This window comes from Rissa tridactyla, chromosome 1 (genome assembly GCF_028500815.1).
Source record: "Rissa tridactyla isolate bRisTri1 chromosome 1, bRisTri1.patW.cur.20221130, whole genome shotgun sequence".
Taxonomy (NCBI): domain Eukaryota; kingdom Metazoa; phylum Chordata; class Aves; order Charadriiformes; family Laridae; genus Rissa; species Rissa tridactyla.
Genome location: NC_071466.1, coordinates 197,141,718 through 197,167,123, shown reverse-complemented (window position 1 = coordinate 197,167,123; position 25,406 = coordinate 197,141,718). Strand labels below are relative to the sequence as shown.

The following is a 25,406-nucleotide window of genomic DNA, read 5'->3' as shown; positions in this document are numbered from 1 at the left end:
CCGGCGGGCCTGGCCGAGGTGGGAGAGCGGCCACAGCACCCGCCCGAGCTCCAGCTCACCGGGGAGAAGCGGCCTTCAAGAGGATGCGGCTCCATTCCTTGACAAGAGGCCCCTCCGCTCCCGCTGCCGGCTCCACCGAGCCTTTCCCTGCCCCGGGAAACCCCGAGGCGGCCTCTACGAGCCGGCGCAGAAACCCAGCCGTGGCCGGCGGAGCGCAGCCGGGCGAGGCGGGAGGAGGGGGGAGACCGGCGGCTACCGGGCCCCGCGGCCCATGGGCCCGCCCGGTGGCCCTGGGAGCTGTAGTCCGCAGCCGCCCGCTGCCCCTCGCCACCGCCCGGCCCGGAAGCGGCGAGGGACTACAAGGCCCAGGTTGCCCAGCGGCGCCGGGCCCGCCCCCCCCTTTATGAATGACTAATACAGCATGTTGTCCGGCTAGCGTGTCCCTGGCGCCGGAGCTCCGCGGAGTTGCCGCTGCCTCCTCCTCCTTCTTTTTCTCCTTCTTCCCCCAGCGGGATCCGCCGCCCAGCACGGCAAGTGAGAGAGGCGGAGGGGCCGGGGGAGGGCGGCCGCGATGCTCCGCTTCCTGACGGGGGGCGGCGGCGGCGGTGCCATGTTGGGGCCGAGCGCCGGTGCGGGCGGGTGTGTGAGGGGAAACGGGGGGGTTGTCGTGTTTCGCCCGGCGGGTGGGGAGCCGGCCCGGGTACGTGAGGGGGCAGGCGGCGAGGGGAGGCGGCTATGCCGCCTGCCCCCTCACGTACCCGGGCCGGCCCATTCAGGTGGCCGGCACGCCGGGAAGGGCGGCCGGGGCCGGCTCGGCGCTGGCCCGTCGGTGACCGGTCGGACGGGCTGAGGGCCTGTCTCCGTGTGGGGGCGAGCTCGGCCTCTCTCCGTAAGTCCCCGCTCCGCAGGGAAAGGGGTGGCCGCTGCTCGCCCCTTTCCCCGCCGGAGCCCGGCGAGAAGGCCTGGCCGGCCGGCGACCTGCCGCGGGACTCGGGGACGCTCGGGGACTCCCCGCGGTGTGGCCGTTATGGCCGTTTCCTGGCTTGGGGGGGAGGGGGAGGTTGGGGCGGGGGCGCGGTGTGGGCAGAGCACGCCGGGCTGTTGTACGTTTTCTTGGGTGTTTCGTGATGAAAGCGTGGGATTTGCTCGCGGTTTTGGTTGTGACGGTGAGCTGGAGAGGGGAAAAAAAAGAAAAGACTCAGGGTTATTCATCTCTCCTTTTTTTTTTTTTTGGTCGCCAAACAGTTGTGACTCTTTCAGGCCGTCCGCATTGTGCATCGCATGCGATAATCTTTGAAATCAGGATTTTGAATTCACCTCTGAAAATAGATCTAATTAACCCAGGACTCGAAAATAACTCGTGTCCTAGGCATGGCCTGTGCTTTTCTCTTGAGGGGGGAAAAAATACCTGTCCCGATGATTCCGTAGGCTGGTATCCGTACAAGGAATTTTTGGCTAGCCTTCAGGAAGAGAGAGAATGTTTTTGTTTGGTGAAACTTTGCAGAAAGTTGCCACTGCTGAGCAGCTGCTGCTCTGTTGGAAAAGTGAGAGGACGGGCTTTTAAAAGCGAGGTGGTGGTGTTAGCAGTAGTCCCAAGAAATATAAAAGGTACCTGGAATGTCCTCACTTCTCCATTTTGTAGAGACATGTGTCAGTGCACCTACTGTTCAGCTGTTAATGCACGTATTCCTTCTTGGAAATCTAACAGAGTAAAGCAGAAGTTTAAAGACAAAAAAAACCAAACCACAACAAAACAGATTTCAGGGGTTTCCCTGCTGTATTTTAGCAGGGAATGGATCTTATGCAGTAGGGGAAATGCGTACATTTAATTATTATTAATTATTATGAGTTTATTAATTGAAAATGCTGGGTTATGGCTGGGGCGTTGGTTTGTGCCCTGCTGTTTGTGGCTTTCAGTAGACTTTCAAGTTTCAGTGACTTGAATTGCTGATTGTAAATTTGTCAGCCGTCGCAGTGTCTGGCACTCTTGTGTCTTAACTGTAGACTCAGATATTGTTTAATTCAGTGCTAGCAGAGTTATATGTATTTTTCAGTGCATTCTTTCTTCCATATGGTAAATATGATGAAACACTGCTGCTGCTGCCACGACAGCTGTGAATAAAACACAGTGGTATTGGCATCTTATTTGTGGGAGAGTCATCCAATTGCCTTTTTCTTTTTTTTTTTAGTAGTACTTTTCAGAAAGCATCTTCTTTTTCCTTGTGTGCTACTCTGGAAAAGTGGAAATTTGGGGCAGTCTTAGGAAATGAAAAAATGAGAGCAGGCCAAAGATAAGCATGCTCCAGATTTAGTGGGAGTGGTGTGTAACTAGAGCTGCCCGAAGTGGTATCGCAGCGTGTGCTCTGCCAGCCAGGGCCAGTAGGAAGGAAGAGTTCTGCAGCTCTCCTTGTCCTGCCAGGGAAGGTCCACGCTCGTTAGCAGCACCAGTTGTCTGTCAAAGATTTAGTACTAGATCTTGCCAGTAAATTCTGTTGGTAATGGTTGTTACTAGATTGGAAACCTATTTGCAGACACCTACATGAATTGTTTCTCAGGTCAGACCTTCAATTATTGAAGGTTTTTGTAAACGGCTAATCAAATTTGAGATGCTAGGAATGTGTTAGTTAATACTGTGGTCCTGCATTTGAATTTACAAACTCTACAAATGGGAGTGAATTCTTTTTCCTGTCTGCAAAATGACTTGGGGGCATATAACTTCAATGTTAACTGCAACATGCATGCAGTTAGTGACATGCTCTCTTCCTTCCTTTCCACTTCTTTTTCTTATTAAAAAAAAAAAAAAAGTTAGAGAGTCTGTTTTCTCCTCCTGCCTCCTTCCTTACACCCCCCAACCTTTAGTTGGTGTGCTGTGCAGTTTGATTGAAATCACCAAGGGTTGCAGGGACTTAGAATCTCCACATAGATGCATGTAAGCATCCTGATGACACCACATCTCAAAGTGCAGGAGAGGCTACACTGGAGCTCCGGGAGTTCACATTTTCCAGCGATTAAGCCCTGCAAGCTGTCTGCAAAACAACCTCATCTGTATGGAGAGTGCAACATCGCACACCTGTGTTGAGAGGTCTGTGTCTCTGCAGGAAGGGTGTGCAGGCTTGCGAGAGGGAGCAGGAGCCTGCACCACGGCTCAACAGCAACACGAACACTGAAGAAGCTGAAAACAGGTCTCCAGTCACCTATGCAGTACCTCTGGAGATCCTGATCTTACCTCGGCAGGACGCATATCTCATGTGTTGTACAACTGGGAGCCATCCTTCAGAAGGACAGTAAGAGAGATAGTTACAGGGTAGCCAATAAAGAAGTCTAAATAAAGCAACCAGGATCAGGAATTGCTGAGGGTTTTCTCATTTCTTTGGAGGGCAGCAGATAGGAATGGAAATAGAGATCATCTTTTGAGGGAAGATCTTTTTTTTTTTAACTTCTGAGCTTGTCAGGTGCAGGGTGCTTCACACGTTAAATGAGTGGTGCAGCAGCTAGATGGAGTTGCAAGCAGAACGACTTTCCTGATTAGTGTGTGTTTGTAATACTGAACGGTTAATGCTAACACGTGGGGCTCCTGTGTTTGCAGGCTGGAATTAGCTTGCTTTCCTGGGGTTTTGCTTTCCTGGGGTTTTGCTTCCCTGTCGTCTTCAAGTCTGTCTTGAAACCTGACCCTCTTTCTTCAGTTCCCTGCCACAGTAGAGCTGTGTGTCTTTGCTTGTTGACAGTACGTGGGCCCGTGTCATGTAACAAATGTTTTCTAGCTTTTGTGATCACCTGATGATTTTGAAAAACAGATCAGCTTGTTACCGCCACTGTTTGGAGACTAGGATGGAAGGGGCAGGCAGAAGAGCGCTGATAAATAATGTGTTTGGCAGTTGGGCAAAATTATTTTGTCCTACAAAATGCCAATTTTACCATTATAAGGATTGCATTTAAAAGTGTTCAGAACAAAATGAATGAATGTGACACTGTCTGGAAACCCAGCTTCTGCATATCTCAGCAGACAGCCATTGATACGTGGAATAAATGTGTGTGTGGATTTTAAGAATTCTGCAACACTTCTGTAGCCCACAGTCAAATATCTTCCAAGCCACTAGTTAGTTGTCCATGGCAGAACTTCTTGATCCATCTCCTTTGCTGGCTGCTTGTAGGTAATGAACAGAGAGTGGAAAATTTCTTCTTGTTAGAACGCCATAGGAACTGTGCATACAGCAGCTGTGCTCTTTTCCTGTTGCTCTGCTTGAGAATGTTTTGCAGAAGGTTCCCCAGAATCAGAAGTAGCACTTGGCTCATAGTTTCGAATGGCCTGGAGGGAGGAGATGTGCTGAGTGGATATCTTACCCCAATCTGCTGATCGCAGGAGAGTCTAATAAAATTATTTTTGTTCCAAATCTTCCCTGAATTCACATATCTTTTATTCATATTAGAATAGAATAGGAAAGTGACTTGGGTTGGTGTGTAGGTTCTAAGGCAGTGTGAATTTCTGAGTGACTGGCCAGGCTTGGGCCATGTCACTTTGGCCTTTCTGTCCCATGTTTCTGAATGTAGCAGCCTCTTAAAACAGTAAGGATTTGGCCTATTGTTTGTTCTCAATTCTGCTCTGCATTAACATCCTGATTCACCTTGTAGTTAGTCATTTTACCTACTAGCTGTAGTTAATGTAATAACAATAGCTTCTAAAAACACAAAACGTATATGAGAACCTCTTCTTGTCTTTTGCTGATAAACGTGTTTTCAGTGCATCAGTGTCCCAGGCCAGGTATTTTCATGTTCCTACACCTTCTTTCAAACAAAATGAGTTTAGTTGTCTGTGACTTATCTTTTAGCTTCCAAAGCATGCAAATGGATGTTGGCTTCAGTGTGCAGGTACCTGAGTTTAGGCTGCATGCATCAGCACAGTTCATGTTGCACGAACATCTCATTGATGCTTAGAGGGTAAAAATCTGTGTTTTGAAATTTATGAACTTTCTGAGTCATGAGAAACCAGAGCTGCAGTCTACACCATCTGTGATCACAGAACCAGTTGCTCAGTTGAGTTTCAAAGGCGTGGGTTGTGTCAAAGAGATACGTGCAATATGTAGAGTAGGTCACCTTGGTGATGGTTTTGAAATACGTTCCAATTTCTGAATTTGGGGCTGTTGCATCAATTGGCAAGCAGGTTTCAGCTGATGCATCCTTCTGAGTATGAGCAGTCAGTCTATCAACAGAGAAGAGACAACATTTGGAGCTGATGATAGTTTGTTTGTAAACATTTGTAAGATTTCTGTGCATAAGCATGGAAAAAAACTCATCAATCTTAAATACTCTGCTTCTGTTGCAGAGGACGGTGCAGAGACATAAGGGGCTATCTCTTGATTTGGCTTTGCCGCCTTATAGGTTAAATGTTAGGCATGGAAGGTACTTCGGTAGGTATTCCAGACAGCGAGTAATGAGTGCAACAGTTTGTCAGTGGGAGAAAAGTTATGTCTGTATCTTCTGAGGTATTGATACGCCTCTTCTGTTTACATCAAATAAGTGGCCCTGTTAATGGGTAGCAGCATTCACATAAGATGTACTTATGCAGCGCATATTATGAATCTGGAGCGCACAAGCTGTACCAGCTAAACTGAGTATCGGTGGCTAGTGAAACTGCTGGTTTAGAGGATGGAACATGGCACACTTGGTGCATGTAGATGTAAGTTAATTTTTATTGCCACAGTTTATCCCAAGCGGACGAAGCTGTGTTCTGGCCAGGGATACTGGTGTTAGAGGGCTGGGTCAGGAGGCTGTTCATGAATTTAACCCAGTCTCCTTCTATGACAAAGTGACCTGCTTAGTGGATGAGGGGAAAGGCTGGGGATGATGTCTGCCTAGACTTTAGTAAAGCCTTTGCTGTTTCCCACAGCATTCTCCTGGAGAGATTGTCTGCCCATAGCTTGGATGATCATACGCTTCACTGGGTGAAAAACTGGCTCGATGGCAGGGCCCAAAGAGTGGTCGTGGATGGAGTTAAATCCACTTGGTGGTCGGTTACAAGTGGTGTTCCCCAGGGCTCAGTCCTGGGGCCAGTTCTGTTTCATATCTTTATCAACCATCTAGATGTGGGGAATGAGCGCACCCTCAGTCATTTTGCAGATGACACCAAGTTGGGTGGGAGTGTTGATCTGCTTGAGGGTAGGAAGGCTCTACAGAGGGACCTGAGTGGGCTTGGATCGGTGGGCCGAGCCCAATGGTATGAGATTCAAAAAGGCCAAGTGCCGGGTCCTGCACTTGAGTTACAACAACCCTGTGCAGCGTTACAAGCTTGGGGAAAAGTGTCTGGAAAGCTGCCTGGTGGAAAAGGACCTGGGAGTGATGGTCAACTGCTGGCTGAATATGTGCCGGTAGTCTGCCTGGGCGGCCAAGGCGGCCAACAGCATCCTGGCTTGTATCAGAAAGAGTGTGGCCAGCAGGACTAGGGAAGTGATCGTCCACCTGTACTTGGCACTGGTGAGGCCCCACCTTGAGTATTGTGTTCGGTTTTGGGCCCCTCACTGCAAGAAGGATATTGAGGTGCTGGGGTATGTCCAGAGTAGAGCAACAAAGCTGGTGAAGGGTCTAGAGCACAAGTCAAGGAGCGGCTGAGGGAACTGGGGTTGTTTAGCCTGGAGGAAAGGAGGCTGAGGGGAGACCTTATTGTTCTCTACAACCACCTGAAAGGAGGTTGTATCGAGGTGGGGATCAATCTCTTCTCCCAAATAAGAAGTGATAGGGCAAGAGGGAAACAGCCTCAAGTTGTGCTAGGGGAGGTTTAGATTGGATATTAGGAAAAATTTTCTACACCAAAAGGGTAATCAAACATTGGAACAGGCTGCCCAGAGAAGTGGTTGAGTCACCATCCCTGGAGGTAATTAAAAGACGTGTAGATGTGGCACTCAGGGACATGGTTTAGAGGTGGACTTAGTGGTGTTAGGTTTATGGTTGGACTTGATGATCTTAAAAGTCTTTTCTGACCTAAGCGTTTCTATGATTCTATGAAATAGTTGTTTGCATGTGCCTGTGGCTTAATTCCAGCACAGGTCAGTTCTGGCTTGGTTACAGTGTGCCCTGTGTGAGGTGTGCTCCTGGAGAACACCTGCTTTATTGTTCAGCAGCTTGCTCTTGAATCAAGTTCAGTCCTTAGCCTACCTCTCATCTTCCCCACAGTGACGCTAGAGGAACAAGGATGAGTGATGTTGGCATGTTACTGTGAGGAAGTGCTGTCTCAGGGGGGTGGTGATGATGATCATCTTCTGAAGGGTCAATGATTAAAAACAAAGGAAAATTCGCATTGCAAAATCGCGACACTTTGAAAGCTCCAGTAGCCTCCTAATTACTTCCTTAGATACCAGAGGTCAGGTTTGTAGATGAATTTAAGTATTCATGTGCTTCAGTTTCTTATTTGTAAAACAAGGAAGTACATATAATCCCATCTCAGAGGCTGCAGGACTAATACTCTGAGTACAGAGAGGTGTGGATGCCTTCTGCAATGCTAGGGAATATTGTAAGTATCAAAAGCAGTAATACATGCATTTAGATTGGAGGGAGGAGGAAATCAAACATAAGAATTGTTGACTTTCCCTTTCAATAAAAGGTGAAACAAGTTGTGGCAGTATTGTAGCTCCTAGCTTCTTACTAGTTCTTCTGATGCGTATGCAGCACATAGAGAACACAGAGCAATTATAAGACTACAGAGAACTTTATTTCCCCCTAGCAATATCACTGTGCTGAGGAAAGCAAATGCTGCTTCTGAATTTCTGTATTGCTCAGAAGGAAAACAACATTCAATAAAAATCTTTTTAAAGAGTAGCTGACTAGATTGTTTCATAGGTAGAAGGAGCATGAGAGTTTTTAAAAAAGCTTTTTTATTGATTCAGTTGAATCACTGTCTGAAGGAAGCAAATTTAGACAAGACAATAAAGGAAGAAATTCAGCCCTGCTGTAGGAGGATACCTTAATGAACTGCCTGTCCATCCTCTGTGTTGTGCTTGAATTTTCTCACTGAACTACCTAGTTGAAACAAAAGGAGAAAAGGCATTAATTCTTTAACGGTAGCTCATGTTTTAGTGCCTGTAACTTGCCTTGCTAGAACCCCTGACTTGTGAGTATACCTCTTGTCTCCTCGAGACTGCGAGCTAAGAAAGTTTCAGATGCCTAAATATGCAGCTAGAACCGAAACACTTTTGTCAGCTAAGACTACCCAGCATGAAAAATGAGCTAGTAGTTCACAAGCAGATTTCAGGCGAAGAGGAAGCTCTGCTGAAGCTGTTTTACATAAGGAAAGCTGGAGGACTGATGTGAAATAGCATGGCAGGGAGGTCTTTCTCACTTTGCTTTTGTCACACATTGCAGGATAAGCATTGCTAGAAGATGTTGCGCTTACCTGTGGGTTACTTTCTGAACTTGTGTTGTGGGGAAAAAAGAGTAATCCCCAAAGTGTAGGGGAAAAATATAGCCCTTTTTCCACAGTGCTGTTGTCAGTGTGAACGGCTGCCCTGTGTGTGCTGTCAGGACAGGAAGACCTCGAAAGGAAATAGGTACCTATGAGTAAGATGAGTAATGGCTAAATTTTAGGTTTACGGTTCTTTGGGTGGTCTCAGAAATTCCTGTTTGTTGCCTAGGTATCTGAAGAGTTGGGAAAAGGGCTTCATTTGTTCATACCTGTATACATAAAGAACAATATTTACTCACCCAGTGAATGGCAAGCACTCTGGGACTAGCGAGGGTGAAACAAGCAAAAGAATTCCACTTGCTGGGCAAAAAGCTGGTTGAGTTGGAGACTGAATTGTGAATTCAATTATCAAGGAGTCCTTTCAAGAAAATACTAGAGGCAAAGCCCAATCTTACTGGATCGTAAGGAGCCAGGTCAGGCTCCTTCTTGTTTCTTCTGGCTCCAGGAATTTTCTTGGTGGCACTCTCAGCAGGAGGAATGAATCCCAGATCCAGACAGTCTCCTGGCAGATAAGAGAACAGAAATACTTTCTAATCTCTGATCTTTTTGAGTGCCTAGAAGCTGCATCTCTCAGTTTGTCTGAAAGAAATGCACTGTCATATCTGAGATTTTCAGTATGTGATTTATCTCTTGAGGGCCTCTTACAGGCCTTTGAAGTAGCTGGAGGAGAGGGATTTGATTGGTTTCACATGTTCATGCCAAATCCCATGGTAATTAGAAAAACTTGAGGTTATGAGATGTTGTGGTATACATGTTATGAGACACAATAAATAATTGTCTGACAGCTGCTTTTGCCTGTGGCTTTACAGCTTGGGGTTGAATTTCCTTCTGTTCCCTGGCAGATTCTGCTGACCTCTTCTTTTTCACACGCACATGCACCACCTCCTGTAATCTTCAGTAATCTTTTTTTCCTGGAGGAGCAGCACCTCTGAATGACTGTGAGACTCTTACCTCCCTGCCAAATTTGTTTAAAATTTACCTGTGCATTAGCAAGCACAGATAAATAAGCTCTGCCTTGTTACCTAGTCTAATTTCTTTAGGAAGTTCAACCGTATTAAAAAAAAATAAAAAATTAGCAGAGTTGAAAAATCAAGCTCTAAGGAATCTGGAAATGCTTCGATTTAAATTGCCCAGATGCTTGCCAGGATTTGACCTGAATCAGCACCCTTTTTCTTGCTGTTGGGTGCAGTGGGAGGAAGCACGGATTGATTCATATCCTTCAGTTCCTAATCTGTAAAACAGCAAGGTATGTTCAGTCCTCTCTTGGAGGTTTCGGGATTAATATTTCAAGTATCGTGGGATGTGAATATCTTCTGCGAATACATAGGTATACAGGGATGGTAACTTTTCCACGTGGATGAGCTAAGTCAGCCTGGAGTCCATGACATTGGACTAGTTCCCATAACTTTCTCCTATGTTGTTGATGAGGACACTGACTAGCTGAGTAGTCAGCCTTGTCCGTACTCTGGTGTTGACATATTTCGTGCCTGTTGTCCCTCACACTAAGGAAGAGCTTGAACACACACAGATTTTCACAGCAGTTGTTCAGTTGAGTTTTAGTTTACTGTTGACAAACAGTTGTAAGAATTTTCTTAACGTTGACTGAATAACCTGAATGCCTGTGCATGTTCTAAGGGGGAAAAAAATTATAATCCAGAAACAGGTCTTCTGCGTGGAAAATTTCACCTTCAGTGGATCTTGAGTAGGTCTAAGCACCTGAGAACAAGATCTCCTAGAAGAAAGCGATGGCAGACTTGCCTGTTGATGTGGCTGCCCGATCTCTCATTGTGACTGTTGTGCCGTGGGTTCCCTGCAGATGCTGGAACCCAGCTATGGCGGAGCTGGGAACCACACTGAAGAAACAGCTTTCCTTTCTCCAAAGGTTGTACAGGTCAGATAAAAAGCAGTGCTAGTTAGCATGAGTACACTTCAGAGATATATCTCTCTCTCTCTCTCTGATATCAGACACATCGTTTACCCACTGGTGAGAACGGGATGAGGTTTTCTAAAATGTCACTTGGTGGAAAAAATTCACTTGGTGTTTCTGTATAGAAGTCTATTCTTCAACTGAAACTTACAGCTTACTATTTTTAAGAGCACTCTCATAGATAAGAGACATGTTTTCAAACCCCGACAGGCCTTAACCAAGCTTAGAACTTTAGTTTGTATTCAGGGCTGGCTGATTCACTGGCAGAAAAACACTGTGGTATTTTGCACATAAACCAATTGAGAACCGAGCCCATAGCAGAGCATCAGAGTGTTGGTACACCCCTGACTGATGTTGTAGTTGAATAAATATTTTTCTCAGAGGCCAGTGTTGGTTTCAGCATCTCCACTTCATACTGTCTCTTCAGTTTTGCTGTCGCAGTTGTTCCTGCAGCTGTTTGGTCATCTGAGCTTAAAATGCTTTGGTAGGGTCGGGGCGGGGGGAAAGGTTGTTTTTTAACCTGAATCTGCTCTCTGGTCTGGTTTACTGCACAAGTCAAAAAAAAAAAAAAAAAAATAGTTAAACCAGTCTATTGGAGACAGGACAGGATGAAGACAGGTGCAGGGTTCACTTAAGACCACAGTGCCAGCAGACAACTCTGGGCAGGCTGTCTCGTGTGGGGCATGAGTGGGATGGAGTGTCCCCGTTCAGGTTGCAGGTCTCAGGGCAGGGGTTTCCTTCTGCTGTGCTTATTTAGAGCCATCCACACCACATCTAACTCACAGAAACGCTGGAGCAGAAAAGAGCAGTTCAGCTTCGCCTGCCTTTTCAGCTTACTCTGACATCCAAGTTTCCTTGACTTGACTCCTTGGAAAGGGGAAGGCATGGTCCTTGTTTTAAATTTAAAAGTTATGCGTTGTAGCAAAAACAATGGAGTACTTACCTGTGCCGCCTTCTCGCATGTTTTTGAATAAATAGTTGTTACTGAGCCTCTTGGATCACTGGCAGTGTGTAGTTCTTGTTTTAACAAGGTATTTGCCTTGCAGCTTGGGAGCTGTGTCTGTAGCTGTTGCCTGCCAGGGGCACGGGGCTCTGTTGGGTTTTGTGGGGATTTTTGCTCTGCGGAGCATGCAGAAGCCAGGTTTTTGGTCACTGCATTTTTCTTGCCCAGCCTGCAGCTGTGATTCCTGTTTGCTGGCTGACCACTAGCCGTGGACAACGTGAAGGTCTGAATTGCCAAAGTCCCTCCGTACCCGCATGGAGGGAGATGTGCCAGCTGTCTGAATTACTCTTGCAGGCTTCACGCTGCCCGGGAGAACGCTCTTTTTATAGAAACGTATTTTAAGCAAAGCTAGAAAGCAAAACACTTGAAAACAAAGGCTAGAAAGCAGGATGCAGAGTGCTAATCAGACTCAAGGAGATTATTGCATTTGGGAAGGCGGGGGGGCTTTGCCACCACATTCGTGTACTGGAATCTGCCGTCACCAGGCGCCAGCCAGCTTTTCTCCAACCTCACCGGGACATAGGGCAGGAACCGAACTTGTCCCTCCGCCCCTCAGAGCCAGGCTGCAAACGTGTTGTATGAGTAAGCTGGTCAGGATTGCTCTCCAGCCTAGTAAAATAAGGCACTGTTCGCAGGTACTGTGAAACAGGTCAGAGGGACGTAACCCAAAATGCTGAAGTGAAGAAGCAGCACTTTGATTGAGCACTTCAATTTTAGTGGGATAGCAGTGAGGATAAACAGAATGAGAACCAGTGTCCTGTGCAATCCCCTTAGAGTATCATCAAAGTCAAATCATAGCACTCTCCCAGCTTCAGGGAGAATTTTTGGACCTGAACAATGTGGACGGAAGAAGGACTCTTAAAAGTAAGGAATGGAAACCATTCACTAAGGGTTTGAAAACCCAGTTCCCAGGGTTTTTCACACAGGCATGATCTTACTGATGCATGACCCTGGCAAATTTGTAAATATATACATGATAACTTGATGCAGAACAGATAATGATGTGTGTGGCTTTCTAGCTGAATATTAAGACTGTGACTGCTCTCCTGTTCCTTGTAGCAGTGAAGTCCTAGACATATAGATGTTTCCTAAAATATGCCTAAAACCTGTCTTGGTGTAGTTTGTTTGGACAAGACAGAACTACTGATCCAGTTGAGCAAAGGTTTTGCTATTGCTTAAACCTTTTTGGCAGCTGTCCTGTATCTTCAATTACTTAGGAGTGATCTGGAGGAAGAAGGCATTTTTGCAGAATCTTAGACAGCAAAAAAAGCAAATTCTGAGTTCCCATGTAATCCACCCTTGTTTATCAAGGTATTCTCAGTGTGTGTGAGAACAGGACTGTGCACTGGATTTAGAGCCAACTCAAGAACCGGAGTGAAACAGGCTAGTTTTACCCTACTGGGGGCGGGGGGTGTTGGGGTTTTTTGGAGTGTGTGTGTTTGGCATTGGTTTTTTTTAACAGCAGCACGGTTGAAAAGGTGACGTTTGTGCATCTTCAGTTTGCCGCTTTTATTACTTCAACTCTTATTAGAGATTGTAGAGACATCTCTCCTTTTTTTTTTTTTTTCACCCCTCCTTGCAGTTCTTAAATATTATGGGTTATGCCATTAATGTTTAATTCTGTTCCGTTCCTTTTACTTCTTGCAGTTCTTTTGTGGTTGGTGAAAATAAGTCAACGCTGCAGGGATGCAAGAGGAGCAACAGCCTGAGGTAGGGCTTGGAGTTGAAGACTTTTTTTTTTTTCTCAGTAGAGTTGCGGGGAAGGTCAAGACTCTGAATCAGCCAGGTTCTTCCACTCGTCCTCAGGGAAGGTCTGCAAAGTCAGAGGGTCAAGACTACCAGTGTGAGACCCTTTTTAAAACAGGGTGATAGGGGGCTGAGTGCTATTTTTTTGCCACATTTAGGTTCATCTTTTCAGGGTCCTTTTCCCTCCAATTGCAAGAGCTAAAAAGGGTCTTTTGTATTAATTTCCTTGCAAGTGAGGAGTTGTAGAAAATGGCCTAACCTATGAGCTTAACCCTTTAGGAGGAAAAAATGTTTTGTGAGTAAGTTACTCAAATTGGTTGTATACAAATGATCTCACTGCACATAGGTTAAGTACCTTGCCAAATTAAACAGAGATGCTTTTTTCTCTACCCTTTCTGTTGTTTTTCTTCTCCTTCCATATCCATGTGTCTCAAAACCTTTTTCTGGTGTAATAGGTGAAGCTCAGGAAATGTTTTTCTTATGAGATACAAGAATGTCAGTTCCTGTGTCCTGTTAGTTAATTTAAAAAAAAAAAAAAAAAGAATGGCAGACTCTTAATGTGGCGCATAGTGATTATTTTTTTTTTTTTTTCCCCACTGCAATGTTGTAATGTTGTTATGATGACAAAGCCAGCATAAGTGACAGGATTAATTCCATATGTTACAGATGGATACATTTTTACAAAATATTTTTGTGACTAGAGTTACATATGCAAGCAGTAGAGTCAAGCCATATGTTGTGATCAAAAGCTGAGCTGGTGTTAAATTAGATTTGTGAATGTAATTGCAATTTGCAGTGTAATTGCAGTTTGCAGTTGTCAATGAACAGACTCTTGCTTTTTAGTGAAAGGATGATATGTTGTTGTGAATGTTTTAAACTTTGCCCTGTAAAGCTGTTGTACTTTTTGGTCTTACTCCATGAAATGTGCAATAAATTTTGCCTTACCTTCAGTGGGGCCAAGGTAAGACACCCAGGATTTGTAAGACACCCAGGATTTATTATCTGAAATTTATTGTTTGGCATAATGGAATGCGAGAGGAAATTAATTACGCATGTTGAAAAGTCTTAACAACTGTATGTGCTTTGTACAATCCTGTTTTAAATCTTACCAGGTTAAGTACAAAGTGAATAAACCAGTCATTCTAGCTAAAAAGCTGACTTCCTTCATGAGAGCTTGGCTCCCTGCTTGCGGACTCATTAATACTGTCTTTCATTGGGAGGGTACTTGAACGACGATGGATTCACATCCTGTCTCTAACTTTTTGACTTAATCTTGTTCAAGGATTCCAAATTCTCCCAATAATCACCCTGATTCGACTTTGAATTAGTATAGTTGCCTAAAGATAGTTTATAGCTGAGCTTTCCCTGATTCTTAGTCTCTTTTCTACACTAACTCTGCTTCTCTGGCTTGGATGACGTAGTCTGAATGACTGGGATTGCTTGAATTCTATGCACAGGTTTCAAAACTTGCCTGTTAGTTAAAAATAAGAAAGGTTTTGTTAGCCAAAGACCGCCTTATATACTTCTAGTGATAATATTTAAAAGTCAGTCTCTGGGAATCTATTCAATTACCTTCTGATCCTTTAGAGAACAAAACTATGCAGATGCTTTGCATCCTTTTGGCTTTGATTTCTGATCTATATAAAGTCAACATACACGTAAATTTCCTAAGACTGGATGTGCATATTGTGTAATTACCTTACACTTATTTCAACACAGTAAAATACTTAAGCAGACCCTTCTTGAATGGCTGTGTGTATTCTTGTGAGTGCTGATTAACTTTGTCAGACTCCCAACAAACTAATGCTGACTGGTAGTTGAGTCAAATACACCACCTTATAAATGGGAATGGTATTATAATAATAGTGCACATCTTAATTTCCAGCACAGAAAACACTACAGTAGTGGTAGAGATAATTTTATTCTTTTTATTCTAGAATCAGATTTTTTAAAAAAGCAACACCCTCCATGTCAGGTACGAATACTATCTTTTAAAATAGGCATGAAGTGGTTAGTTTTTAGTACGTTCTTCCTCATATTTATCCAGCTAGGAGAAAAACAGTTGTAAAACCACAGACATCTTGAACTATTGACACTGCTTAAATTATTTACTTGCTTGAATATTATATGTAGGTTCAAATCGAGCAAACTCACAAGGGGAAAGATGTATTAAAACATTTCATTATAATTCCCAGCCTCTTTTTGAATTTGTTTCATACAGGCTGCTGCAGATCCAATGTCCTCCTCTGATGCACCAGAAGATGGCCCAAAGGAAACATCAAGTGTATCGCAGAATATCTGTATGTTCCTGGTTTGACTGGGGAGGGTGTATCATGTTGGAAGTATATTAAACTAAATGTCCATGCTTTTTCCTTACCTAATAAGGATGTGGCTGTTAGCACAAAAGGGAGATGCGAATGAGGTCATATCTGACTTAATCTGTTCATGATTTATAGAAAGGCCCAGTTGCATAAACCAAATTTGGAAAGGGCAATGGTATATCGATTATCAGTTTGCTGCTCCCGTGCTTTCAAAAGAAAGTAAATGCATTTTGATTTAATAGGTATACTCAGCTCTTGTTTTAAGATTGGTCATTGCTGTCTAAGCCAGAGATGGATAAGTACATGTTTGCTTCGGCGTTCTGGCATCTAGTGTTATGAAGTTGAATCAGTTGTCCCACATGGAACACTTTGCCTGTACCAGCATGATAATGTTTGGATATGAAGGCCAAGCCTGCAGGATATGCAAATAGTATTCCAGCCAAAACTGTCTTGTGAAGCCCAGGAAGAGTATCAGTCCTTACCTTTTAATGGTAAGGATCAGATGATGACAGACATTTCTTTCTCAGGAGGAGAAAACAAAAGCTTCTTAGGATTTGCCTTGTGTTTATTGATACACCCTTACACTGTTAATGCATACGATGCTCATTTTGAACAATAGGAACATTCAGGTTATGCTTTTTGGCAAATAATCTGAACCACTTTAGGGCAAATTAGCCGGTCATAGCAACATTACTATAATGCTGATGTTGCTGAATAATCCCTAGGGATCACAGCTTTCAGAAATAACAATCATGGGAGCAAGAAGAGCCTTGACTAGTGCTATGGGAGAAGCATTCAGACCTAAAGAAGCAGATTAATTTTTTATGTTGCCTTTTTCTCCATATATAGAAGCTGGTTTAATAAAAATCATAGCTGCTTCTAAGAATGTTTTCCTTGATTATGTCTTTAAATGATAACATCTGGTATTGCACTGTGGTAGCACTTTTTCTTCACACGACATGTTATTTGAATATATGTATGAGGTGAAGGCATGAAAAATTAATAGAAATTAAATCCTCTAAGGGCTACTGAATATGTAGAAACCATTTTCAACTGGGAGAATCTGAGCCATAAATGGCTTTAGGCTAGGAGAATATTTGGGAAAGTATTGTCCACACTTCCCTATTTCTTATATTCTTCCTCAGATATCCACTTTTGAGCATTGCGGGAGGCAAGATATTTGTAGATTTTGCTTGATCTACTATGGCTGCTTTTATGATTGTGTGACTGAGAGTGCTACAAATGCAACAGCCCTGCCTCTTCTCCTTCCTTTTACAGTCATGTTTTCCTCACCCCCTCCTTAGCATCACCATCTGTTTTGGCAGCAAAATGGTCTTAGATCAGTCCGTACTGATTGCAACACACCGTGTTCTTGGGTATTGACCATGAAGTAGTAGGCTGCTAAAATGCTAACTAAGGAGGATGTTGGAGGGTGGCTTTTGTTTTGGGTTTTTTGACATAAAATCTTGTGAGATAAATATTTGTGGGACAGGTCTGGGGCCAGAGCCACATAGTTAAACCAGATTAATGAAATTAATGAATGTATGGTAGGAGGCTGTAATTTATCTGTAACTTTGACGTCCTGCCTGCAAACTGTTCACTAACCCTTGTTTTTTCCTGGGATTATGATCCTATTCCAGGCTTCTGGACCACTTGAGACTTCTGCTAACTTGTGCAGCAGCTTGCCAGAGAAAGAGAGTTGGTTGGAAACAAAACTCTACTTTCCTACTTGATGCTTTTTTTTTTTTTTTCTAAGATGCATTACAGCTTAAAGATGACTCATTCAAAGTTACTGTATTTCCCATTGATGTAAAACTGAAGCTTCTCTATCTCAGTTGCTGAAGCTTTCTGGCATTTAACAAGCGACTGTGATGGAACTGATAGATCTTCCTATTTTCCATGGCAAGCTTGACACAGATGGGCTGAACTCACATTGTACCATTTTGGTCTTAAATAGTTTGTTGTTGAAACTAGGGAAGAATGATTGGTTTCCTGACCTGAATACCTCTTAAGGTTTTATTTTCAATTGTATGCTGATCCCTGGTGTGTTAATCATAGAAAAGGCTAAGATTGGTACTCTAGGTATCCTGTACATGCCAATATGTGCAGGTGACTTTACCGGATGCTCACACCAGTGTACATGGGTTGCTATCATTTATGCAGATAAAATTCCAAAAGGGAACGCTTTTGTTCTAGAATTTAAAAAAATGCTCTTTTTTTTTTTTTCCCAATTTAGTGGATACCTTTTCTAAGTATTCTTTGCTTCTCTATCCACCTCACCTGCCACACAGCTTCTCTCTTTCCCTTACTGAACTGCGTGGACAACCTGTCCCAGTGTCCACAGGGTAGGAAACCTGGACTGAGACCCATGCTTGGAGGCAGCCTCTCCAGTGGTGGCACTCTCAATGATGTAGCCTCAGAATTGAATGTAAGATTACAGTGGTAAACTAATGGCCTTTTAGCTCTGCTCTGCTGTTTAGTGGTGACATTTTTATTTTCTGCTTTACTTGCCTGCACTTTATAGTCATGTGTGCTTTTCGTTTCTGTTTTTCTTTACACTTATAGCTGATGCAGATGCATTTAAAATTCTCCTGGAGATGAAGATGAAAAAGAGGCAGAAAAAGCCTACTTTACCAAGCACTGTGACTGAGCTTGACACCGAGGATGGTTCTAAAGTGTATGTGGTTGGAACAGCCCATTTCAGTGACAGCAGCAAAAAGGATGTAGTGAAGGTAAATACTAAGTGGGAGCCCACTCAGCAGCATGTTTATAATGTTGTCAACTCAGCATTAAGCAGAATGAAGTCCATCTCTCTGACTTGGTTCTGTGGTGTAACCTCCGGACTCTTTTTTTTTTTTTTTTTTCTCGTTAGCTCTTGGAGGGCTAACAGTGCTGTGGCATGAACTAAAAGGCAGACATATTACCTTAATTTTTTGATGCGGTATGTTGCTCCACCATCTCAAATATTTTTACTTGCCCTTAAACAGCAAATGCAGATATAGTGCTAAAAGTAGAAGTCTCACTAGCGAAGCTTACGTTGCCTGTCACGATACAGCATCACATCACACCTACAGTGCGTACTGTGGTTGTTGCATACTCGCTGTGATGGGGATGTGCTGAGAAGATGCAAAGCCTAGAATAGAAACTGCAGTTTACAACTTCTGCGTGCTGGGGGTGTATAATACTGAGCTGTAAAACCATGTTGCCCCAAACTTGGATTCCATTCTCAAGATGCAAATAGGTCTGAAGCTGTGGTGAAAGTAGGACCTATTTCATACTGTACCTCATGCAAAGCCTGCAGTTTAGGGTGGCTTTATTCTTCAGGAGCTAGAGGAGGAGGAATCTTGTGCCAGAATCGTCAACCCTGGTTCTTACAAAGCTTATTCTAATTCAGATCACAAATGATCACAGAGTATGGTCAAAGGAACTTTGTGAATGTGAAAAGTTTAACATCAAGTTTTTCTCCACCCCCACCCCTACCCAATGTGTTCTCCATCTCCCAGTCCCAAAGCATCCAGTAACTAAAGCATTTCACTGTCATCTTCCTTAATGTTTTTCTCAATACATAGCTAGTTGGAGGTCTTATTTACTCTTTCACTGTTCTTTTAATTGAAAATTGCTGGAATGTGCTTTTATTAGGTCCCTTTTCTCATGAAGGTATTGATATTGGCTGCATTTCTGTTTAATCCTTCCTAAACTGGTGTAAATAAATTAATCTTTTTCAGACAATACAAGAAGTGCAGCCTGATGTAGTGGTGGTGGAACTATGCCAGTACAGAGTTTCTATGCTAAAGATGGATGAAAAGACGTTACTAAAAGAAGCCAAAGAAATAAATCTGGAAAAACTTCAACAAGCTATAAAGCAGGTATGATTGCCACAGTAAGAATTTAAGGTTTGTGCTAAGAGCAATTTGTCAAGTTACAAGCAAACCCAGTGTTCCCACCAGCTGGGAACCTAGTGCTGTTCACCGAGGTGAGAGTACCATTACAGTGGCAAAGTTGGGTTTGGTGGGGTTTTTTTCAGCTGCACTATTGAGGGCTTCTGATCCACAGCGAGATTGTGTGGGCAGTTGATCTCATCAGGAATCTTCCTGGGTTTAACAGTTGCTCCATTTGCAGGACACAAGTCTAACTTTGTAACTGTAATGCTCTGCTAATGTATTTAAATATGATTATTATTCCTGCAATCTGCATCTGTGTCACAGCTATTTAGGGAGCACTTAATTTTGGTATTGTCCGTCATGATCTGTTTAGTTGGATCTCTTCTTCATCCTAGTGTGTTGCTCTTTCTTTTCAATTTTCATCACTTGGCTTTTGAGTAGTTTCTAATTGACAGTTGGCCACAAGGGAAGTTTTTGAAAAATCTGGGCTGAAAAATGTGGGATTCCATTCAAATCATAACTACTCTGGCAGTTTGATGCTGTCTGGGATGTGTGTGCAAAATAAGTGTTGTCCTGTATTTTTTCAGTTTCACACAGTTAGCTTGTATTTAAGTAATTTTAAGCTAGGCACAGTGAAACAGCACAACGTTGACTTAAAAATGACAGGATATTTGATAAGAATGGCAGTATGTGGTCAACAATAAGAAGAGTTTCCAGTGTCCAGTTGAATGAACAAATTCATAGATTGTTATTTTGATTGTGTGGTAATTATATATTGGAATTGTTTTATTGATGTTACTGGGGAATTTCCAGGATTGTACCCCTCGTAAGAATATAATCTGCATCCACGCAGAAGCACTTGCAGTGGCTAGGGGCTCGTTTACCTGGGTGTGTGCATGCACATAGTGTCTTAGTGCAGGCTTTCTGACTCGGAGAGTTAGGCAATAATGCGTCTTTCCTGTTTTCTTTATTTATGTCCTGTCAAAGGAAAGAACATTGCAAAACACTTGCATATTGCATGAATTACTGCATCCATCCATTTATTTTAGGTAAGGCGGATTGTTCTGATGCATGTAGGCAAAAGACTGCATGTTCACAACAACCAGAGCAGTATAGCTGTGGGTCTTCTGACCTAGTAAACAGGCACAGAAGCCTTTCTTTTTTTTTTTATATCAAAGCTAAATGCACCAGTTTTTGCTATGCTTCCCTCTTAAGAGGAAAAGGACAATGAAAATAAGACCAGACTTTTTTTCCTCTGTGATGAAAATTTTTGTTGGCAGCTTCATAATTAGCACTTCCTACTAGTGCTTGAAGTGATCTTGCGTGCAGACAGTAGGAAACGCAGACTGTGTTGGCTACACAGCCAGAGAATAATAAAAAGATCCTTCCTATTATTACAACTCAATCTTAGTCTCTGTTGTCACCAGGGATAATGCAAATAATAAAATTTGGACATTGTGTCTTTTAAATAATATATTTCTCCATCTATAGTCTCTCAACCAAAAAAAAAGGAAACCCAACCTTCCCCCTTTGATTCAGTAGCAGCATGGGGTTTATAGGGAAAACCAGAAAAAACAGTCCAACTGTCTCCTGCTAAATTATAGTGTCTTTGTTTTTCTCTAGTAAAAATCAAACCATCTGCGAAGTTGCTCAGTCATGCTTCAGTTGTCCTCTCTCATTGAAATGCGCATTCGGGCCCAAAAGTTACACCAAAAGTCAAAACTGCTTGTAACTTTCATCCTTGAGTATCAGCTTCGGAAAAGAAAACAAGTGTGTGTCTTTATAATCACTTGTATAAATTTTGATGAGTAAAATTGCATTCCATTACTGTCAATTGGGGTTGGAGGCTGAGCAGAGCGTTAATGTGAAACTATTACACACTTGGTGTGGGTCACTGGTATTCACAGCTTATTGAGCAACTGTTGCAGGTTAAAAACAGCCTTTCTCCAGCCCCTCCTTGAATTTCAAAACCCTTACAGTTGTTTGCAGAGAACTGACTGTTTGCTTTCCATTAAGCAAAGCAACACAGTGCAGACTGGTATCTGGCTCACATGCAGGTTACCTGAAGATGCACAGTAACAGTTGGCTGGAACCAAACTGGGAAGACAGGTTTTGTCTTATCTTCTCCCTGGCTTCCTGTTTCCACTCTCCCTTCCGTGTCCACGCCACGGCCGTGTGGCAGTCTGAACAGGGCTTTGTAACTGGAATTATGTCCCTGTGTGGCTGTAGGGTTTGCTGGTCCTGGCACAGAGGAGGAGTTGAGAAACCTTGTTCTGGGGCAGAAGAGAAAGTGGGCTGGTTGCAGCAAAATCTTAGCTCAATCTCACTCTTTTAACGTACTCCTTCAGGCTGAAGTTACCTGTGCAGGAATATATTGTAAAGTTGGATTTTTTTAATGCTTCTGGCCAGTGAAAAAGCTCTCATTTTGCACTGTGTAATACAGCCCTCCATGTTTAGGTAACCTACAGGATTGTCCTGTTAAATAAAATGGATATAATGTGAATTGGTAGATGACAGGTACATCCACAGGGACAGGAGCAGGCTGCTGTCACTTGCTACCTTCACTTGTGCTTTAAAGTCTAACCTCTGGTGTGCTTGCAGCAGTAGGAAAACCAGTTCCAGGCTCCAGGTGGCAAGGCTGTGTTTGCATAAGGATGTGTCCATGGGAATTAGGGTTTTTAAAAGAAGAAATACACAGGATTAAAATAAAAACAGTTTGTTTCTGCTCACAGTTCTGCAGGTAGTGCTGGATCTGTGGCTTGTTATACAGTCCGAGAGTAGCTGCAGGGCCCCCTCCTTATGTCGTGTTTCCATACATAGTATAAGCATGGCTGTGCTGAGGCCGATGGAAGGTTTATCTGCTCCAGAAGCCGTCTTGACAGCTAGCAATAACAGATGCCTGGGGAAAGGCATTAGAACCTGCAGTCGTACTTTACCTGAGTATTTGTTCCTCTCTTCTCCTATCCTTTTCATTGTCTCCATGCTAGTCACAGTGTCCGATTAAAGTGTATCTTCCTCAGTCATCCTTTCCCAAGCCTCGTGAGCATTTGATATGTTTAATCTTTTCTCATATGTTTGGTAGTTCCTTGCACACTTTCTAGTTCAAGTGTCTTGTTTTCAAGGCAGGAGTCCACTAAAGATTGTACAGCAGCACATTGATGTTTGCGTTTTGTTCCTTTCCTAGTAATCCCTCTCACTCTTCTTGCTTTCTGACTGCTGTTGAGCATTGGGGTGATAAAATTGGTATTTTGCTTTCTCACTCCTGCCTGCTAATAGCTCTGCACCCTTCTGCCTGTGCAGTTAAGTTTCTTTCTACATGTGCATTGCGTTGTGTTTATAGCTGTTGTATGTAACCTGTGAAATTATTGCCAGCCACTCAGGATTTAGTGGGGGTTTTTTGTGGTCAGCTTTCCTTTATCTGACATTGAATGATCTATTATTGATGAGAACCTCTTTTACTGTTTGGCTGCCATCGTTTTTCGTACACTTTGCACTTTATCCCCAATACTTTGTGGCTGGCCAGTTGTTGCTGGTTGCTGCTACATATGGCTGCCTGTCACCTTTTATCTCTTTGTTGCTGAGCAAATACAGCAGGCACTGAGTTTCCTGCAGGTGAAGAGCACAAATGACTCAGACGCACTTCAAAGGTGCGTCCCTCTGCTAGCCAGCAGGATGAATCTTTCTGTCACTGTGTAAAAATACAACTTCAAATACATCAATCCTGAAGGGGAGATCAGCCAGAAAATGACCTCAAGCTGCATTATCCTAGTTTTCTTTTCTTCATAGGCATTTTTCCTGAACTTCTGGAAACCTTTGTCCCCCAGACTTTTGAACTGGATGTCAAGGATGCTGAAAACCCTTTTTCTCACTGCCCTCTTTCTTCCTCATCTCTCCCCAGGAGGCCATTGCCCTGTCTTTCTGCCATGCTCACTAGTTTGTAGCATGATAAAGCAGATAATTAATTAGCTTTGAAAATAGCCCCTCTTTTTTTGCCAGTTCTGGTCCTCCATGACTCCTGAGTCCATTCAACGTGCAGAAACTGCCTGCAGCCTTTGGAGAGGTCATACGAGTATCAGATCTAGCACAGGGTGGGTCATTTAAGCTTGTCCCTCAGAGGAACAGAGACCAGGACCTTCCTCTGGTAACTTCAACAAGTTATATTAACTCAGGCTATCCCACGTAACATCATCTTCAGTTGTGTGAAGCTGGTGATATAGCAGGAAATTAACCTTTGGCAAGGGAAGGTGGAATGCTCCTTTTGCTAGTGGTATGGACTGATGCCAGACTGGAGGAGATGCATAACCAAGGTACAGGTTATGCTTGGGGATGGGTAGCAGTCAGACACTGATAAAAAATAATAGACTTTGTGTGGGGAGGAGCCTTTAGTCGGCTTATGGGAGTGAGTCATGCTCAGGACCGTCAGGTCTTTTCTAAGGTCTTATGTGCTGAAGTCATGCACAGCAATTTCTTGCACAACACTGGATTCTCTGTGTTTCTGTGGCTGTTAACCTAACCGGTGCTCAGCCTAGTGTTTCCCAGGATTGTGGAAGTGTTTATGATTAAATGACTAGCTATTTCCCTTTCAGTATCTCTAGCATGGCATTCACTGTACATTCAATGGAATGTACTCTTGTAGTCCCTTTTGTTTTTTTCACCAGATCAAGAAAAATTAAATGCACAGTATGAGCTGTTTTACCATTCAGTTATTTGAATGCTTGCTTCAAGCAGGTGTAATCAATATAGACTGTACATCTGGCTGCCCTCCTTTTCTTAACTCTGCAATACGTTTTTGTTGAAAGGGAGCATACTTTAGCTGCCCACTGAAGTGAAAAGCTGCTTCACAGCAGATAGAAACTGAATTAAAAGAGCTGTATTGATCAGTGAATTGGCTCCAAAAGGTAGCTTCAGTGCTGCTTCTTCACTAAGATAATTAATGTTGTTTTCATGACTGAACAGTGCATTGTTCTTCAGAGAAATCCACACAGGTTATTGATTTTTCTGGTTGTTTTTTTTAACGTTTTTCTTCCTTTTCTGCCAGAATGGAGTCATGTCTGGATTGATGCAAATGCTGCTTCTGAAGGTTTCTGCTCACATCACAGAACAGCTGGGAATGGCCCCAGGAGGAGAATTCAGGGAGGCTTTCAAAGAGGTGAGAACTTGAAATGTTTTTTCTGAAGTCAAATTACTAGCCTTTTGCTCCCAGAGTCAAACTAAATAATACCATTTGTTAGTGACTAGATGTGGTGGTTTTGGCCAAATTGGCCAATGGCCGGTGACAGATGCTCCCTCCCAGCCTCTTGTGCACAGAGAGGAGGAGGAGAGAGAGAGATTTATGAGTTTAGAAGAAACTAAACTACTTTAATAAAATATTAAGAAGAAAATAAAAAGGAAAATAATGAAATAGATACAGTATATACAAAACTGTATTAAGCTCCCAGGATGATGTCACCATCAGGCACTGGGGAAGTCCCAGGCTGGACTCAGCGACGAGTGGGAACCTGGTTCCAGAGATGGAGTCAGGAACACACCGATCGGGACCAAAGGCAGTTGAATAGACAGTGTCCTCCTCGGATGTCAGCCATTGAAGGAAGAGAAGTTGACCCTTTGATCCCTCGGCTTTTATACTGAGCATGGGGCAGATGGGACGGAATACCCCTGTTGGTCAGTTTTTGGTCACCTGTCCTGTCCACTCCTCCCTGCAGGTGGGACCCCTCTGTTCCCCTCCGCCTCCAACCCTCCAAGGGGGCAAATAACGAAATTAGCTGAGCTTGGTTGTTATAGCAGTAAGTGTAATCAAGAGCCTCTCTGCATACCATTCCTTGGCACAAACTGTCTTACCACTCTGAACAAATGGTTTCAGACACAACATGCTGTTAATTTCGGAGAGTTAGAAGAGGCCTAGCTAAGAAGTAAAATTACTAAAACAGAAAGTTGGTTCTGCTTTACCTCAAACCAGGAAACTACAAAAGAGCACTCTGGCCATACTTGTGCTGACTGAAGCCTATGAAGTAATAAGAATCATTTTTGCCTTTGAAGTGTACTCAAAAGTACAGAGGTTTGTAGCCCTAAATGGCATGAA

General features: G+C 43.4%; 1 protein-coding gene across 4 annotated transcripts in view; it reads left to right on the top strand.

Moving 5' to 3' along the window:
• The first annotated feature begins 398 nt into the window (after positions 1–398).
• Positions 399–25,406, top strand: part of TRABD (TraB domain containing) — a 39,693-nt gene continuing 14,685 nt past the window's right edge. For 2 of the 4 annotated variants that reach the window (XR_008463352.1, XM_054182064.1), the window contains exons 1-6: positions 407–530; positions 13,027–13,089; positions 15,347–15,425; positions 18,012–18,178; positions 19,172–19,312; positions 24,366–24,476. Coding sequence is in view for 3 of the 4 variants with exons in the window: in XM_054182064.1 (XP_054038039.1) it covers positions 13,066–13,089; positions 15,347–15,425; positions 18,012–18,178; positions 19,172–19,312; positions 24,366–24,476 (522 nt within the window). In the remaining variant the exon portion in view is untranslated. Of the gene's footprint in view, positions 535–827; positions 890–13,026; positions 13,090–15,346; positions 15,426–18,011; positions 18,179–19,171; positions 19,313–24,365; positions 24,477–25,406 lie in introns of those variants that run through there. The other 2 variants (XM_054182073.1, XM_054182085.1) reach the window with 2 other exon arrangements.